The sequence below is a fragment of the Gavialis gangeticus genome, unplaced genomic scaffold, assembly GCF_001723915.1.
Source record: "Gavialis gangeticus isolate Ggan-Ray unplaced genomic scaffold, GavGan_comp1, whole genome shotgun sequence".
Taxonomy (NCBI): domain Eukaryota; kingdom Metazoa; phylum Chordata; order Crocodylia; family Gavialidae; genus Gavialis; species Gavialis gangeticus.
In genome coordinates, this window is record NW_017729033.1 from 39,098,430 (window position 1) to 39,117,276 (window position 18,847).

Here is an 18,847-nt window from a genome sequence, read left to right on the forward strand (position 1 = left end):
AGATGTTGAACAATATGGGTCCAAGGACAGAGCCCTGGGGGACCCCACTGGTCACAGGACACCATGATGAGTGACTGCCATCAATTACTACCCTCTGGGTCCAACCACGGAGCCAATTTTCCAGCCAGCAGATCATGGTGGATCCAAGGCCACAACTGGTCAGTTTCGCCAAGCGGTGATCATGGGATACCAGATCAAAGGCTCTTTTTGAAGTCAAGATATACGACATCAATCTCTTCTCCCTTGTCCAGGTGATAGGTCACCTGGTCCTAGAAGGAAATGAGATTGGTCGAGCAAGACCTACCCGCAAGAAACCCATGCTAGCTATCCCTTAGGATGTTGGCATCGGCCAGTCCATTAAGGATGGCCTCTTTAATAAACTTTTCTAAAATCTTCCCCAGGATAGAAGTCAGGCTGATGGGCCTATAGTTAGCCGGATCCACTTTCCTCCCTTTCTTGAAGATTGGCACCACAATCTTCAATGTAAAGGGCTTTGGAAACATCTGACGTGAGTTTTACTACTAATGGAAAATGGTATTTATTTTTCTAATACAAAGATAAATTAATGTTACAAAACACTATTTTGTTATTCTATTCTATCTTGGCAAATAATTAAAAATTTCTCTCAATATTTAATTGGAATTAAAGGTACTTTAAAACAGCTTTTCTGTATGACTAAAGCTTGTAGAAGGTACTGCACCAAAATCTTCTATTTAGCCACAACCTCAATATGAGGCTTGACAATACAAACTTCACCATACCTCTCTTACCAATAAACTTCAAGTTTGCTCTGGATGGATCACCTGCAGTGACTGAGTTAGCAACCCTATGAAATTCCAGTGCTGCAAATTACAATTTATTATCATTTTTTTAAATTTAACTAATAAATATGATCCTCACTATTGTTTTTCAAATAGGAGAGAGAAGGAAGTAATTCAAAAGCTCAACTTTTGATTGTAAACCTGATGGAGCAACTCATATCATTTCAGCAAACCCTCTTGGTTGCTCCACGGAACAGAAAATTAGAGGAGCTGTTAGAAGGTTTCAGACATCTTTAATCTTTACCTACAGGTGAACTGGGCAGTGACAGAAACTGAGCAGCAGATCAAAAATGAATAGTCATTTCAAGAAATCTTAATATTCACTTGCCAATAATAATTATTTTGTTGTGGGATGAGGAAATGGTTGGGATAAATAAAAAAGTAACACTGTTTCTTTAAGTACTTATATTCAGGGCCAGATTAAACCTTTAGTGGGCCCTAGGCAAACAAACTTGCGGGACCCCCCCTCACCATGCCAGCGCTACCACCTGCAGGAAGTGGGGCTTGAAGCCGCCACTAGGAAGCAGCTGCCGCTGCAGTGAGGCTGGCAGAGAGGAAGGGAAGCAGACAGGGCCATTTGCACTACCGCAATGGAGGAAAAGGGCCCTAGGCATATGCCTAGTTTGCCTATGCGTTAACCTGGCCCTGCTTATATTGGTTTAATTCCTATAGCAACAGGGGTGTCAAACATGTTGTTTCACAGGTCAGATCCGGCCCATGAGTTACCAACAGGTTACTAGAAATTAGAAGGATGTAACTGGGTTGGCACGGCCTCCTACGTAATCTGGCCCCAGGGCCTTGATGGACATGCCAGTCAGCAACAGGGTTTGAATGTCTCAAGTAGTGAAAATGTATGCCACATCTCTATTTGGACTGTTAGGTTACATTTACTGCAAGATCAAAGAGTGTGCTAATGTACGTATGTGTATTCACATGCAAAATGTGCAGCCATCTGTGTACATAAAAATAAATATCAAATTACTATATATACATGCACATAGAAACAAAATACTTGTGTGTAAACATATCTGCATGGACTTGTACAAGTTTAAATACAACACATCCCTGCATTTTTTCTTCAGTAGGAAAAAGTGAAGTCACAAATACTAAAACACAGTAACCCTTCCTAGGGAATATTTACCTCTTAATGTTTAACTTTCACACTAGTTGTGTCTCTCTCTTCATGTATTTGTAAGTTACTTTGTAGTTAGTGCTTTAATTAATGAAGAAAAGAGCGGCGGTGAGTAAATTGCTGGACTCTATACAGAACTGATGGTGTGTCCTGTTAGATCAGGGAGAGTGCGCAAGATAATCTAAAAAGAGGGAGGGGGAAAATACGGACTTAGACAATTAATCGGGCTGGGAGAGGTACTTCAAATGGTCATCTGGTCCAACTTGCTCCTGTCCCAGAAAAATATTAAAAACTTCCACCAAGATTTCAGAACCTCGTGGGTGCTGGTCCAGCTCTTGCCCACCTTCATAGTCCGAGTTCTCCCTGCTGTCTAACCTACATCTCCCTTGGAATTTGAGCCCATTACTTATTCCCCTGTGGACACAGAGACCAATCGATCACATTTCAGGAACTACGGATTTTTCCCCCCTTAGACTGACAAAGGAGCAGCGCAGACAGGGGAGCAGGCAGGCAGTGCTGCTTGAGATTTCTGATTCTTGCCTGCTACACAAAATGGACAAGCTGCGAGAGCTCCGCTACCGTAACCCAGCATGAAACAGGGTAATGCCGCTTACAGCCCAGAGATACAACCGCACGGCGGGGCGATGTGGGCTGCCCTCCCCTCCCTCCCCTCGGCGGATATTTTTGCTGTTTGCACGCATTCACGACCACGGCTCTACACGGCAGCGTTACGCTGCACGCAGCCGAGGTCCAGCTCGGAGCGCAGCATCCTCCAGCTGATCCTTATAACGAAAGGGGCCGGGTGACAGGCTGGCCAGCAGGCAGACACCCCCTGCCCGGCACGTGGGCGAGTGCACGGGCGGTTTGTACCCCCCGAAGAGCCGCGATTTGCAGTGAAGTTTGCGCCCCCCCGGCATCCTTGTGCTCTCCTCCCGGCAGGAGGATGGGAAGTTTGCAAGCAGGCGCCGAGCAGAGAGAGCCCTGCCTTACCTTGGTGAGCTGGGCGATCTTCTTGCACATTTTCGTGTGCATCTCCCGGCTGCACTCCTCTGCCGGGCTGCAGCGAGCGCCTTGGGGGCCATTGCAAGTCCCGGGCTGACGGCTCTTGCTCGCGCCCGAGGCCATGGGGCTGGCAGCGCGGGGATGTGCGGAAGAGCGGCGAGTCCGCGCCGGCACCACGCCCGCGCCCCCGCAGCCCAACTTCAGCCCCCGCCCCCTCGGCACACGCCCCGTTCCCGCTGCCGGGCGGCCGAGCAGGGAGGCGCGGAGCAACCTGTGCAAGCCCCCGCCCGGATTTTCCCCGTTCCCTTCAAATGGTTGCGCTTCCGCCAGGGGAAGCAGCCAGCGGCTGGATGTTGCAGCTCCCCCGGGCGAGACGCGGAGCCGGCAGAATCGGTTTTTTGCAGCAAGGCAGCTGGTCTGATAAAAGATATCACTTCTCCCACGAGTCCTGATTCCTCGGGCTACAAGGGCTCATCGGCGCCTCACTTCCATGTGCCCGGCGCTGGCGCTTCGGGACCTGAACCAGCGGCAGGAAAAGTGGGGCAAGAAGGGCGAGAAAGAGAGGCCACACTGGCCTGGGGGCAGCAAGCGATGGAGAAGTGAGAGGGATAAGAGGGCAGTGCTACAGGAACAGCCGGGAGGATGGAATAGACAGGGGAGAGGACGAAAGAGAAGTGGGGAAAGGGTAGGGAGAGAAGCAAAAGCCCCGGGGCAGCCTTGCCATGATGGGAAGGAGCACCTGCTTTCTCTTCTGATCAGTCTGGGGACCACATGCCAGTTAGGAAAAAATAAAGCACGGCTGACAGCCAAAAAAAAGGTTTGCACGGTTTTATGATTTAAGGATGTGCTAAAGAGGTGGAACATGCTATGTAAGAATAAAGCCAAACAGGTTATAATGAGGCTCAAAAATCGTTCCTTAAATTAGGTCTTGGCTGGCGGGGAAGCTTATTTATTGAACCTGTCAAAGCAGTTTGGGAAGCAAATGTATTTCTTGTACAGAAATCGGCCTTGCACAAGAGTTATTAGCACCATATCAAGCTATAATAAATAAAGGGCAGAAATAAGGCCCTATGTTTACAGTCCCTGTATGTGTGTTAGTACTTATACACAGCTGGGCACCTTCCTTGACCTCTATTTTACTACTCAAGCATGCAACCTTATTCACATATCAGTGACTCTCAACCAAGGTGCCACAGTGCCCTGGGGTGCCTCAAGACCCTTTCAGGGATGCTGTGGTGTGCCACATAATGTGAACGCTTACGTGTACAAACATGATTCATGAGATAAAAACAATCCATAGTGTTAAAAACTTTCTTCCCTGTGGCGGTCTTTCTGAGTTCTTTGCAACAGAAAAATTGCTCTATCATGTTTATATAGTCAAAAACCAGAGTGAAAACTAAGAGCTGGCATTTTTTGAGGGATACCTTGAGTCTTTGGAGGGGTTTCTCAAACCTGAAAAAGCTGAGAACCACGGATTTATACATGTTGCGGGAACAGTGTCCATCTTGGATGGTATCCTGAGTGGGTATAAATCCTGCAGGCTTGCCTGTGCCTGGATCTGCTACTTGTAAAGAATGCAGACTATGTATCGCATAACTTAACAAATAAATGTAAGCTTCAAGTAGTTGCTTGGCTTTGAAGCGTTACATTTCAGTTTAACAATAGCATTTTGCTTCTAAATTAGGCATACTGCTGTTTTGATTGTCACTAGCAGATGACATTTCAGCCGAATCAAAGTATAATATAGCCTAAAAAAAAGATCAAGTTTCTAACTGAGAAAACTATAGCCTGTGCCCTTAATTTGAAAGGCTGGCTTTCCCTTGTTCTACCTATCCCGCTCCTCTACTAGTAACTTGTTAAACTGGTGTGTTTATTTATACAGTACAATAATAAATACTGCTACATATTTGGATCCCTATCTTCAGACCCAAAGTTCACTAGGTTCAGTATGAGTCTTTCCATGGACTTGAATGGGGTTTACAGGGCTCAAATTCTGGCTGTTTTTTTGTGGGGGAGGAGCACTGGGGAAAATAAACTGTTGCCCCCCTTAAATATTTTGGGCAATTTTGCCTTTTTTCCTCTGCAAAAAAAGAAAGGTCACTCAGAACAGCAACGGCAAGTGAATTAAATAACTCTTGGCCCCTATATGAATTCTTGTACAACAATAATACAGAAATGAAAAATAATTTTGTTAACATAAGAGCTCTTTACTCTTTCCTGCTGTCCTTTTAGTCTAGATAAGTAATGCACACGTTGTAAATATTCCCCCTGTACCAGTAACAATAAAACTTTCGAAGAGCCTCTAATCAATACCATTGGGGTTGGCAACCAGTAGCAGGTGCAACCACTGTAATATTTATAACATTCTTACCATCTTTGACTAGTCAAACTTATGAGGTTCTTGCTCCATTTTTCCCTGAAGTACTCAAATAATGATTAGTCTTTTTAATACAGATGTCAAGTTTTAAACATTTTGCACTGTTCAGACATCAGGATAATGTTATTTATGGCTTGACTTATAAGCATCAAAATATGTCTTACCAGCATAACCAAGATTCAGCTAAATCAACTCACCTTAATTCTAAAAACCCACATGTAAGTAATGAAGAGCTGTGTCTATTCCAAAAATAACTGACATTCCTTATTTGACAACAGTGAAGAAGAATATTTACTTCATAACGATATTAACATGTGTGTTTAGGATATGATATCATTTATGTCCTGTAACTTGTTCTGAAAGCTTTTCAAAAACATTGTAAATACACAGCTCAATCCTTTCAGCATTTATCTGCATGCCAGTCCCATGGGAGCCAGTGGGATTTGTGCGTGTGTGTATCTGAGGACAGCATTAGATGGATACTCTGTATTATAGTGCAGTGCTATTTTTCAGTCAAATGCAGTCTGCTGTTGAAAATCTGAAGAACGATTTGGCTAGTCCTTACTTATTGTGACTTCTTTATTTCTATCTATTTATATTTCCTGAAATATTTTAAACTGTGCCAAATACTTACCAATGAAGTGGAGTGGAAAGCTCTAGAGAGCAGGGACTGCACATTCTTCCTCTTTCACTCTTCTTGGGGCTTGTGGGTGCTTCTGCAATTCAAGTAATATAGAATCATCATTTTTTTATATTAAAATTGTTCCCAAAATAGCTTCTTGGAGCATAGCACATCAGGGCCTGATACTCCTTTCTTGTAATAAAAGCCCCACAGGATGGAAAATGTTATTAAAAAAAACCTCAAAATGAGAGTTTCAGAGGAATGCTTCTCTATGAAGAAAGGTTATAATCTCACATAGGCTGTAGGTAGGGCAGCCTCAAAACACTGGTGATCTAGTGGATTTAGAATCCAACCAGGTGGAGTTCAGAGAATGAGTAGGAAGGTCTGGCATTGCTGCCCATCTCCTTCTTGGCAGTATGACTTCCTCAGGAAATGTGGGGCCATTCTCACCATGAGTGCCCCAACTCTAGCTTCCCCCCTCCTCTAAGTTTATATTTGCCAGTTTTTGTGCAGCACCATGAATGACTTGTAAGTTACCTGTACAGTCCTTCAAACTTCCATTAAAATTGCCTCTGATCCAGTTTTAATGAGTGCTGTGAAATTAACACTGCTATGAAATTAAGTCTGTTCTCCAGGGTAAAGTTTGGATAAACTACACACGCCCATTGCCTCTCTAGTGCACTGATATTCAAGGATCGACAGGGGTACGTCTGCCTCCATGGTCTATGCAATCTTGGCTTTCGGCTGAGTCTGCTTATTAGTGCAGAGTTGGTGGTGTGTGTAAGGAGCCTTGCATCTTACATATAAGCTATCAGCTATATAATAAATGAAACGGGAAAATCTTTCAAACTGGTAAACTAGAGAAAAAGGCACAGAAACCCATTTCTGACACATCCAGGCCTCCTGAAGTAGAAGTTATCATGGAGAGAGATAGAAATGCCACCACTCCATTACTGCATCTGACACTTCTCATTATAAGATCCTGTTTTCAGTTGCTTGTAACCTCCAGAATTCAATAATTTGGGATGCCTTTTCCCATGCTGGGTCCCTGCCTCATGCTGATTTTTGTTTGGGAAAATTTTAACCCAAATGATTCAACTACTTTGGACAAGTGGGATGGGGATAAGAAGGAAGGGGGGCAGGAAAGATGTTTTGCCAGGCTACATTTCTTACCACTGTTTAATTAAGAATCTTTACTTCCTGCATGTTTTTAGCAGACTGGAAATTTAGCAGGGGAAAGCTTGACTATTAAAGCTGCTGCAGGTCCTGGCACCAAGGGCCTTGAGCATGCCTGGCCCATCCCCCAAAGAGACTGTGGTGTCTGGTGTGTCTGAAAATAGGCTTTAGCTACTCACCTGAAAGTCTGCCCAAATTTGGGTGAATGACAAGCCTTTAAAAATCTAAACTTGTACACGCTTCATGTTAAATAAAGCCTTAGAGCCCAAATCTTCTCATTGTGCATGTTCCATTGACTCCCACCTCCAGCTGGACTGCACGTGGCATCCTGGCAGAGCAGCTAAAAGGGAGCATTCTTCAGCCCAAGCCTCAGCGGGACTTTGACTGCAACTGCACCAACTGATTTGGGGCCCATTTGGAACTAGGCTAGGTTCTGTAACTGATGATGGGAGCTTGTAGACTCTAGGCTTTTAAAAGCTATCCTACTTGTGCCCAAGCAGCATCCAAGAGAAAGGTACCAGTCTTAAATGCAGAGGGAACACGAGTAGGTGAGACAAGGAATATATTGGGACAAAGAGAAGCTGGGAAGGTTGAGGAAATTAAACTGGGAAGGGAGTTGTGAAAGGAATGGATTATGAGTAACTTGTATCAGATGAAGAGCTGGGGACAGGGAAAAACTAAAATTGGCATGTGAATGCCTACAAGGACCAAAAGAGAAGAGACAGCTCTGATAAGGGTCACTGGTGCAAAAGGGGAATTGGGACCAGCTGAGCAAAGAGACTGAGATTTGGATAGAGTCATGATGAGCGACTGGAATATGCAGGACTGAAATGTGAAGCCTGAAAAATAGAGACTTGGAACTGGATAAGTGAGGAGACTGGGCTGAGGATGAGGTGTCAGGTCTTGAGAAAAGACAGAACTGAGACAATGACAGATTGAAAGAGACACTGGTCACTCTAGAGAGGAATAAGCAGAAAAAGATTGCACCGCCAGAGCATAGCCCTCTCCAGAACCTAGACTGAAAACAGAAATTCTTCAGTTTACCCTACTGTCATAAAACATCTGTGGAACTCACCTGCAGAGCATCTCACTTCCCTGCCAATCCATACAGTAAATGACAACCTGCTACTTCTGTCAGAAGGTGACAGAGAACTATATAGTGAATTCTACTCTAATCACTTACAGGTAGGAAATGACAGAATTACATTAATTATGTCACCTTTTATGTGTAGGGTATTTAATATAATGTGGTTACATATTTTTCACTAAATTATTAGCTGTTTGAACCTACTGAGTTACAGAAGAGACCTCTACTGCTTGTGCTGAAGAAATAGCATGCATCAGAAGTAGACCGTTATTCTATGTGGACCAGAACCTATGCCAACGGTTCTACTTCTATTTGCAAGACATCAATACAATGTTGCGTGAGCATATTTATTCTGAAAGACAACGTGTCAAAGAGCATGAGGCTACAGTTCAGCATATTAGAGATTGGAGTTAGGAATACGAATTCTAGCAGAAATATTAATGGGTTATAGAAGAAACCAGTCTCCTGGCTGAAAACCCAGCATAATTTCCTCAGGCCTATGGAGTATTTTGTTGGGGAAAGGGTCTCATATGATACCCAATATGCAAATAGTTGCAAAAGTCTAACAAATATGTGAATGTCAAAAATAATTTAGTCTTCATAGTCAAGTACACAATTTATTTTTGAGGCAAATGTATTGAGTTTCTAGACTGACAAAATCCAATGAAAATTGGCAAATCACCAGCAAATTCCCTTCTCTGCACTTTATAATGGAAAAGCTGGCTGAAATTGTTTGAAAGTTCAGCATATTTTATTAGCTAAATATATTTTTCTAATGCTTTTTTAAATTGCTATTTCACAGGTCCCAGGCAATTCCTTAAAAAATATGGGCTTCACAAATAATAATTTCATGAAGAATCTGTGGTTAATGATAGTTATTTCCACAGGTTGACTACTTCCCAATCACAGTATTGGTTTTAGCATGTATTTTTTTTAAAGCCTTTTTTATGACGTGACAAGTAAAATCTCACAGCTGCAGGATTTATTATGCAATTTCTATTCCCTTTATTCCCAGAGTAGCAGTGTGCTATCAGAACAAGTCATTAGGCTTAATGACAAGTATTTTGGGTATTTGTGTTTAAGAATGAGGTATTTTTTATAACATAATTATTTATGAACATTTTCCCTCATACAACACTACCACATGAGTTGTTTTGTTGTGTCAAAAGAAGTATCTGATGTTTAAAGATAAGTTCTTGTCATCAAGTTTTTATTTTATATATAAAATAAGGCCTTCTTTTTAGACCAGGGGCTGCATATAAAAAAATTGATGCTTCTTTAATGAAACTTTAGGTCAGCTATATCTGAAACAAGACTGACTCCTAGTGGTCATGTTTTACATTGTTTGACAGCCTTTTTTCTTTTCTTTTCTAGTGCACTGCATTGATATGGGAAGTGATAGAAAGAACTTTTCATTTTAGCATCACAAAATGGTTTGGGCTTCCATCATCATCTTTGGAAGTATGTTCACTCTTACTACCCAATCCAGCTAATTTACTGAATTCCATTAACTAATATTCATATTGTGGTATGGTGAAAAAGATTTGAAGACCCACACCACAGTCATTTAAAGATATATATTTCTCCTATTGTTGGTAGAATTTGTCCTTCTGAAACTTGAAGACTGCTTGGTAACTAGATGCTAAGAACAAAACAAAATCCCTCTCACCCTCAACCAAACGAATCACAAATTCTGCATGGATGTTACCTTAAGTTACAAGTCTCCTTGGCCTTCACAGTTACATGCCTTTTCCCAGCATTTTTGTGACTGACATGCTATTGAATATATTCGCAGGATCTTTCCACCAAGCCTAATCTCCACAGCCTTCCATGTTGTGGCATTGTTAAATACCTCTGCAAAGTGGGAATGTTTGTGGTTCAGATTTTGTACTGGTTTGCACTCATATCGCATGCATCCTATATAGATGGAAAGGATTAAGCAAGATGTTAAGCGCGGGGGGGAAATCAGGCCTACTGCAACTAAACTGTTCATATTAAGATTCCTTTAGAAGTGGGCCTCTAAGAACATGTTACTAAAAACATCTAGTTTTGTCCATTTGGCTAGGCAATTGATATATATAAACCCCACCCCCCACCAATTTTAGCTTAAATTGTGTTAACTGAGTTAAACTACCAGATGTTACCACCCAAAATAGCAGCTGCCTGTAAGAGAGCTTCGCTTCTGCCTTTATCTTAAAAGAAAGAGGGTAGATCAGAAGACCTTTCTTACTCCCATACCATGAACTTAAATAGAAAATGTGGGAAGAACAAAAGTTGTAGAAGAGAAGGGTACAAATCATAGAGGAAGTTGTAGACTAATACAGAAGAGGGGAAAACAGGAAGATGAGAGTATGGTATAGGTAGAAACCACATGGTTGAAAGAGAAAATTTTGCTGGGGCAGGAAAGGAGCTCATGGAGTATGCAACTAATTTGGTATGGCCTTGTTTGTAAGCCTCAAATATAATTTACCTTCAGTTACAATAATTGTGTGTTTGCAGAGTTACATTATCTGATAGCTCAAGAAAAAGGTTTGTATGAAAGTTGGGGGCATAAGCTAGATTAGTTGTGAATAGCAGCAAATATGTGCCTCGCTATCCTGAAGCAATGGGGGAGGGGTGCATTAACAAGAAAACAGGACTTAAGTCTATTTTTTTCTATCCAACTGGCTCTGCCAGGACTTCTGGTTTTCAAAACATGAGAGGATTTTTTTTTGTTTCCTTTAAGATTATATCTTCAACTAGACTGCTAAATTAGCACTCAGGTTTTATAACCTTAAATTGTTTTATCTTAGTACAAAACTAAATTTGCTATGTCACTAAAGGCATATTGTTTCTAGACACTTGCTGTATATATTCATCCCAAAACTTCTAATTTTGCAACCCAATTTGAGTTCTGTTAATAGTAAAGATACCCTTGTAATGATAGTTGAATCATCCCAACCCTTTACACCGTAACCCAAGGAGTTACCCCCTCTCCAATTGAAGGGATCAAAGCAGGTGCACAACCGCTGTGGGAGGTGTAGGGACTCTCCTCCCCCTATGGAGCAGAGCCACACCACCAGTGGGGACTTAACCATATACCTTTTAATACTGGGAAGGTAACAGGCATAAATCAGAGGGTATAGTGGACACTATAATGCCCCAAAGGGGCAGGATTTAACAAAGGTTAGACACTTACAATCATTGACAAAAAAAACAGGGTTAACAAGATATAAAAACACAAACAGCAGAACAAATGATACGGGTTGGTGAAATATAAAAAAGGCACAAAATACAAAATATCAAATGACAAGGAAATATAGGGCCTTAATACCTGGAGAGGGAGAAAGCACAATGGCCCCTTTCCACTGCAAGAAGATTTACTTCTTGTTATCTCACTCATACCAAGTCACCTCTGTTAGGACTTAAAACCAGATTTCTCATGTGGTAGGCAGGAACACTGCCACTCAGCCAACACTGGTAGCATGGCTCTAGTCTGCTAGGGGTCTTGACCTTCCTGGAGTCCCAGTCTCATGTCAAGCTGCCTAGCCTCTGATTGGAGGAGCTGGAAGCAGAGCTGGGAACCTCTCAGATCCTTCCTGGAGCAGGGGGGGAGCCTCTCCTGCTGGCTGCAGCCTCTCCCAGGGGATCCTGGAGCCCAGTGGGGAGCCTCTCCTGCTGGCTGCACATTGCACTGCTGAGAGTCCTACTACTGCCTGCAGGTCCTGCTCTTTCAGGGCACTGCTCCTACCCCACTGACCCAGCTCTGTGAAACTCCTTCCTTATCATCCCTCACTGGTCTCTCCCCTGAGTCAGCCATGCTGCCCCTTTTATCCCCCTCCAGGTGACCCAAGGGGCCAATCGGGACACGGGGGGGGGGTGAGTCTCTGGGGCCTGATTGGTGCAGAAAGGGAATCCCAAGTCCTCCAATCATCTTCTACCCCTTCAAGACCCCTGGGCCAAATCATTACCAGATTGGTGAGGAAAGGGAATCCCAAGTCCTCCAATCATCTTTTGCCCTTTCAAAACCCCTGGGCTAGGTCACTGCCAGCCAGCCCGTCACAACACAGTACAGCTTAATGTGGTATCTCTTTAAGTTACAGGTAAATGCATGGTCGTTATCTTAACATATTCTTACAGGAGGATTTTCACTCTTCTAATAGCACGAGTTGCCCAAGCTACCCTCTCCAGCTTCTACTCACACCTCCCTCCTCATCTGAATACCAGGTATGAGGTCACCAGCTCCAGGACTTCAAAACTAGCAAGTCAAATCCCTTGCCTCATGTTTCTGGGTTTTGTGTGTACATGCCTCCTTTATCTTTGAGAGATAAAGGTTGTAGTCATGTTGGTCTGAAACCAAAAGCAGTCAGCGTGGTAGAGGCAATATCTTTTAGTAGACCATGTAGATAGTTGCAAAAAAAAATCTTTATTTTCAGGCTTTCGGACTCACATACCTTCCTCAGGCAAAGGAGAATACAAAGATTGTAAAATTTCTCCTGTTATCTTTGAGCCTTTAAACCAGGGGTTGGCAACATTTGTGGGCAGAGTGCCAAAAACACCGCCACTTGTAAGATGCTGGTGTGCCAGGTACAGATGGTGGGGAAGCTACGAAGGGCCCAATCCTTGTGGCAGCGCAGCCCCAGCCCCTTCCCCAAGGTGTGCATGCTAAGCAGAATGCCTTTGCGTGCCATGCTGTGGCACCCCTGCTGGGGGTTGCCTACCCATGATTTAAACAGTGATTCTCAACCCAGGAGTTGTGGCACCATGGACTGCCCGAGATGTAAGGAGAGGTAAGTGCAGGTTTAGACTTGTCCCTGACTGGCTAATCCCGCCCCCGCCTGCCTACTGCCTGGCCCTCCACAAAGAGGTAGTGCTGTAATAGATAAATTAGTTAATTGCATGGCCCTGCATTTCAACAACAGGTATTGAGAGGCACCTCAAGTCCAAGAGGGTTGAGAACCACAGCTGCAAGATCTCATCCGTCAAAGCTGGGAGGAGAGGGGCTTGGTTTGCGAGGGCAAGAAAAGATGTCACAGAATGGAGCAGAGCTGCAATGTGTTGCGGCACAGCTGACTTGCTTCACTAGGTGAAGTGTATGTCTTTCCTCATCTGGTACCATTAGGGGCAGAACAACGGGCAATGTGATCCCCATGCTGCACTGTGGGTCTGGGACAGTGGGGGAAAGTGCTTCTCCCCTCAGCCAGCCCCTTGCACCTACTGCAGGGAAGTGAGATACTAGGGGTAGTACTGTGTCTGACTAAAGCTGGACAGAAACCAGCTAGAAAGTTGTTGCACCCTTTCAAGCACTAACTTTGTAGCTGGTTGACTCTTTTTCTAGTTGGGCTCCATGATGGTTACTTTGACCGTGCCGCCAGTCTAAACTGAAGGTGGGATGGAGCAGTGATTTGCAGCTATGTGTAGCATGGCACCACCTGTTGCGTACTCCTGCCACAGTACAAGGGTTTGAAAACTGTATCAACTCAGCAAGGGTGCATATGGAAATTGGTACCGCTAAGATTCAGGGGAAAAAACCCTAGATAGCAATTTAGTTCCCAGACATAATCTTTCAAAGGGATTGTTCGCAATAGTAAAGTTGATAATGAGCTCTTGCAGACTGGAACAACATATGCATGTGATATGTGTTCAGGCAGTTCAGTGTGTACATGCATGCATTGCTGTATAACATATATTAGAAATAAGAAAAATTGAATGTACTTGACTTTTTTTTTAAGTCTCACAATGCAAACAGCCATGCAGTTAGATTTCAAGTGTTCCAGCTTGTTGATAAACTTTTGGAAAATATGCCAGAAAATGCCCAAATTGATGATGAATTTTGATAAAATTAATGAAGATGCTGATTAGAATGAAGGATAAATTTCCAGATGTGAGAATCCAGACTGTACTGGCACTGTCAAGAGTGGTCTCCAAAGCAGGGTGCACGCACCCCAGGGGGTGCACAAGATCCGTTGTGCTGTGGGAAGAAAATATTAGAACTTCTATTTCTATAAATATACATATATTGGGGGTGCATGCTCAAAATTTTTTTACTGATGGGGATGCGTGCTCAACATTTTTTTACTGATAGGGATGCGTGATCAAAAAAGTTTGGAGACCACCGGTCTGGACTTCAGGATCCCAAGGATGAGAACTGCTCTGTTGTTAATGGTGAGTGGTCTGACTTTTGGTATTGTATTTGCTTCCCTTCCCTTCCAATAAGCACATTAATATCTGTAGTCTAAGGTTTTCCTTTTATATATTAACTAAACTTTACATCCTATTAAAAAAAGAATTTTCACTTACTAATTCTAAAAATGCTATACAACAACTATGTTTTACATTGTCAAGTTACAGAATTTTTGCCAATAACATTTTTGAAAGAGTCGATTGTCGCCCCTATCCCTTTATTTTCTCTTTACCAGCACCATCAGCGCAATAAAGGCACATCAGAAGCCCGGGGAACTAATTTTGCATGTAGTTAGGTACGTCATCCTCTGCTTTTCATATTTTTTCTAGAACCTAACTTTTTCTCATATTGGATTGTTGGGTTTTTTTGGTGCTTTTTTCAACAACATGAAAAGCTTCTCTTTTTCCAAACCAAATTAGCTTCTCTCCCCCCTCCCCGGCTCACAAGCTTGGAGCGAGACAAGCTGCAACCTCGACCCGATCCTCGGGAGAACCCCACAGCCTGGCCCCCGCCCCCCTTCTGTGTTCTCGCGAGACTGGTGCGCCCTCACGTGACGCGTTTGAAGCGGGCGCGCGGGGTCGGTGGCCGTTAGTGGGTCCCGGCGATCATGGGTGCAGACGCGGAGTCGCTGTCGATCCGCGACGCCTTCGCGCTGGCGCAGAAGCCGCAGCAGAACCAGGCGAAGCTGGTGGCGGCCTTGAGGCGGACCTACGCGCAGGTGAGCGGCGGGGCCGGTGCGCGGGGAGCTCGGGCCCCGCCGTCGCACGTGAGGTGCCCGGGCGCCGCCCAGCCTGAGGCAGTTGGATGGGAAGCCTGATTAATACCCTTGGGCTGCGGTTCCCACACTCTTGACAGGTTGAGCACTGCCAGTTTAAATCGATACAGCGTGAAGTACCGCCAGCACATTTCTTCTCCTTTTAAAGTAATTATCGTGCATCTGTTAACGCGTGCTGCTGACGGGTAGCACTGGTGGTGCCCCTGTCACAGGCCGGGAACCACTGCCCTAGGGGTCTGGTGGCTAATTAAGCCAGGCACTGCTTGCAGGGGACAGGGCTAGGGTTGGTACTTGCAGCAGATGAGGCCTGGCTTGGCGCCCAGCTGGTGTGGCCCAGAGCGCAGCCCATGGGATGGGGCCATGCCAGGTGAGCACTGAGCCTAGCCCTGTCCCCATCCCCTGTAAGTGGTGCTGGGTTTGACACTAGCCTGGCGTGGCCCCGCCCCCTGTGATTGGTGCTGCCTGGGCTGCGGCAGCTGAGCGCTGAGCCTGGTGCCACTTGCAGGGGACAGGGCTGGGCTTGGTGCTCGGCAGCACTACTCGCAGTAGACAGGGCCAGTCTCGGTGCTTGTCTGATGCAGCCCTATCCCCTGTGAACGGTGCCAGGCTCAGTTCTTGGCTGGCACAGCCTAGGCAGTGCCACTCAGGGGATGGGGCCGTGCCAGCCAAGCCCTCTCCTGTCCTGTGTGAGCGGCACTGTGGCATGTCTCTACCTGCCCCCATATTTCCGATCTAAAAAAGTTAGGTCTAAAAAAGTTAGGTCGGCTTATACACTGGATCTATGAAATTCCTAACATTTTGGATCAGAAAAATCAGGTTGACTTATCTGACTGTGTTGATGTATATATGGTTGAAACATAGTAATTACTATTCAAGATGCTTGTGTAAATGATTGTCCCGGCCTGTTTTTGTGCAAGTCAAAACCAGTGGTCTGTTTTTAGCGTAAGGCTCTAAATTGGGGTGGGCTGCCCATAACCCAGATCTGGCTGCACAGTGATTTTTATCCTGCCCACCAAGTGTGTTCACGTGAGAATGTGCCAGTCCAGTGGCTGCCTCTGTCACTTCATGCCTGTAGCCCAAGGAGACCTGTGCTGTATTAATTTGGTGTCTGGTTGCTGAAAAGTTGCGCTCAGTTGCTACTTGTTTGAGAGACTCTTTCTCATGTTCTGTGGGTATACCTGCAGGTGCTCATTAATATATTGTACTAGATGAATAATTTCCCTTCACTCATTCACAAATCACTGTGATTGCTATCTTTCAGCTGGATGAGAAGAATTTTTGTGAGGAGTTTCTTCATTTCCTTAAGTATCCAATGGTAGTTTACAAGCGGGAACCAGCAGTAGAGCAAGTGATAAATTTTGCAGCTAAGTTTGTAAGTTCACTCTACCAAGCAGATGAAGAAGGTGTTGCTGAGGAAGAGAAGGAAAACAATTCACTTCTGAATTACTTGTTCAACTTCCTGCTTGAGGTATGATAACAGCTTTTATCCAATTAATCACAGAATCATAGAAAATTAAGGTTGGGAGGGACCTCAGGAGATCAACTGATTTAGTCCAACCCTTTGCTCAAAGCAGGACTGTTCAACTATAGCATCCCAGATAAGGCTACCCAGGTCTTTAAAAATCTTGAAGGATCAAGATTCTACAACCTGTTGGTAACCTGTTCCAGTACTTTACTACCCTCCTTGTGAGAGCTTTTCTGAAGATCTAACCTAAACTTCTCTTGCTGCAACTGAAGCAGTTTAGCTCTATCCTGGAACAGGGAACAGTCTAGCTCCAGCCTCTTTGTAAGCAGTCTTTAGGTAGTTGGAGATTGCTATTAAATCCTCCATCAGTTTTCTCTCTCCAAACTAATGTGATGGTCAAACATGGATTGGGTTGAGACTGGTCAAAACTTGTCAATTTTTACCGGCACAGCTCTGTTGGTTAGAGGTGTGTTGGGCTTTTTTTGCTGATTTGCCATTAAAGACCAAATGTAAATTTAGTTCAGCAGTTCTCAACCTTTTAAGATTTAAGGCACTCCTTGGAAAATGTCAGCTCTTAGTTTTCCTTAGGCAAAAACCAAGTGACAAATAATACAACAGTTTTTCTCTGGCAGAGAATTGGAAAAGACCACAGCACGTCATAATGGTTTGGACACTGGAATCCTATTTGAAATCTCTGGGTTTATCTTGCGAATCATGTTTGTACACCTAAACAGTGCTAAAATTGTGTGGAGCCCAGGGCAACCTTGGAAAGATCAAAAGGCACTCCAGGGTGCCATGACACCCTGCTTGATAATCAGCGATGTTGTTTATAAGCAGCTTTACACACTTATAGATGTATAGTTCTGGTTGATGAACCAGCAGAAGTTTTACAGATATAAGCATTTGGTAAACTCCTGTCTCTGTGTTAGAAGGGTAAGGCTGGCTGATATTCCACCGGGCATGTCTACATGTGCTGATTTTAAGGTGCATTAGCCATTTTTAAGACTCATTAAGGGCAGAGGTCTACACATGCGCACCCTTAATGTGCCTTTAAAAATGGTGATTTTAGGCAATTCATGCCTAAATCTGATACCTGCAAATGCAGGTATCAAATATAGGCACAAATAGCTAAAGCACCTTAATATACGTTTAGACACTCTAAGGAGTATTAATGTTGTGTATGTCGACTGGCTTGGGACTAACTTTAGTCCAAAGTCGGTCTGCACACCATGTTAATGCACCTTAGCATGTGCATGTGTCGATGCATGCCTAAATCGCCTTAATGTGCATTAAGTTTAGGTGCGCATAAAAGCACGTGTAGACATGCCAGCATGCATTGGCAAAGCTTTCTAGTTTAGCTCTCTTACAAAATGTTAATGAAAATTATTTCAGTAACAAGAAACCGCTGATAGTGTGCGACTTTTCCATAGTATAAATTATTTTAAAATTGCATTTCTGCAAGTAAGCTGACCAAAATTTGGAATATAAAAAAAAAATGTCTGAAAATGAAATCAGTTTATTTCGATTTATTATTCTTTGAATTTTTTTCAGTCTTTGCCTTAAAGTATGCAGATAACCCAACAGTTCTGGCCCAGCAAAGACTTTGGGCCAGATCCCATTCCACCTATTGCACCAAAGTGTAACCCATTTCCACCTGTTTCAGTCCTTGGGAGGTGGAGTGGGGAGAGAGGATAAAACACAAGTGTACATACTTTTATAACATGCCTTTATCATAGGCTTAAGGCTAAGTTGGAAAAAGCAGCAAGCAGAAAGACTCATCTACTATTTCCATTCTCACTTTTTGTTTTCTTTAGGGACTTGAGCAGAGTGGAACATAATCACATTTTAGTGATCACCTTTTTATAATGATGAGAATATGATCTAGTTTTTTACTACTATTCTTTCAATGGGATTGTTCACAGTAGTAAAGTTCATAATGAGCTCTCGCAGAATCATAGTCAGGGTCTGACCAGTATGGAACAACATATGCACATGATATGTGTTTAGGCAGTTCAGTGTGTACATGCATGCATTGCTGTATAACATATATTAGAAATAAGAAACATTGAATGTACTTGACTTCTTTTTCTCTTTAAGTCTCACAATGCAAACAGCCATGCAGTTAGATTTCGAGCATGCCAGCTTGTTAATAAACTTTTGGAAAATATGCCAGAAAATGCCCAGATTGATGATGAATTGTTTGATAAAATTAATGAAGCCATGCTGA

At 43.6% G+C, this 18,847-nt stretch overlaps 2 protein-coding genes across 3 annotated transcripts in view; one reads left to right on the plus strand and one right to left on the minus strand.

The window, feature by feature from the left end:
• Nucleotides 1-3,116, minus strand: part of FAM184B (family with sequence similarity 184 member B) — an 89,099-nt gene extending 85,983 nt beyond the window's left edge. Inside the window, exon 1 of the mRNA XM_019526621.1 lies at nucleotides 2,944-3,116. Within this exon, the coding sequence (XP_019382166.1) occupies nucleotides 2,944-3,078 (135 nt within the window). The 5' untranslated portion in view covers nucleotides 3,079-3,116. The remainder of the gene's footprint in view (nucleotides 1-2,943) is intronic.
• Nucleotides 3,117-13,903: 10,787 nt separating this feature from the next.
• Nucleotides 13,904-18,847, plus strand: part of NCAPG (non-SMC condensin I complex subunit G) — a 56,835-nt gene continuing 51,891 nt past the window's right edge. The window contains exons 1-3 of one of the 2 annotated variants that reach the window (XM_019526439.1): nucleotides 14,937-15,098; nucleotides 16,417-16,623; nucleotides 18,718-18,765. In XM_019526439.1, the coding sequence (XP_019381984.1) occupies nucleotides 14,988-15,098; nucleotides 16,417-16,623; nucleotides 18,718-18,765 (366 nt within the window). In that variant the 5' untranslated portion in view covers nucleotides 14,937-14,987. Of the gene's footprint in view, nucleotides 13,962-14,936; nucleotides 15,099-16,416; nucleotides 16,624-18,717; nucleotides 18,766-18,847 lie in introns of those variants that run through there. The other variant, XM_019526438.1, reaches the window with a different exon arrangement.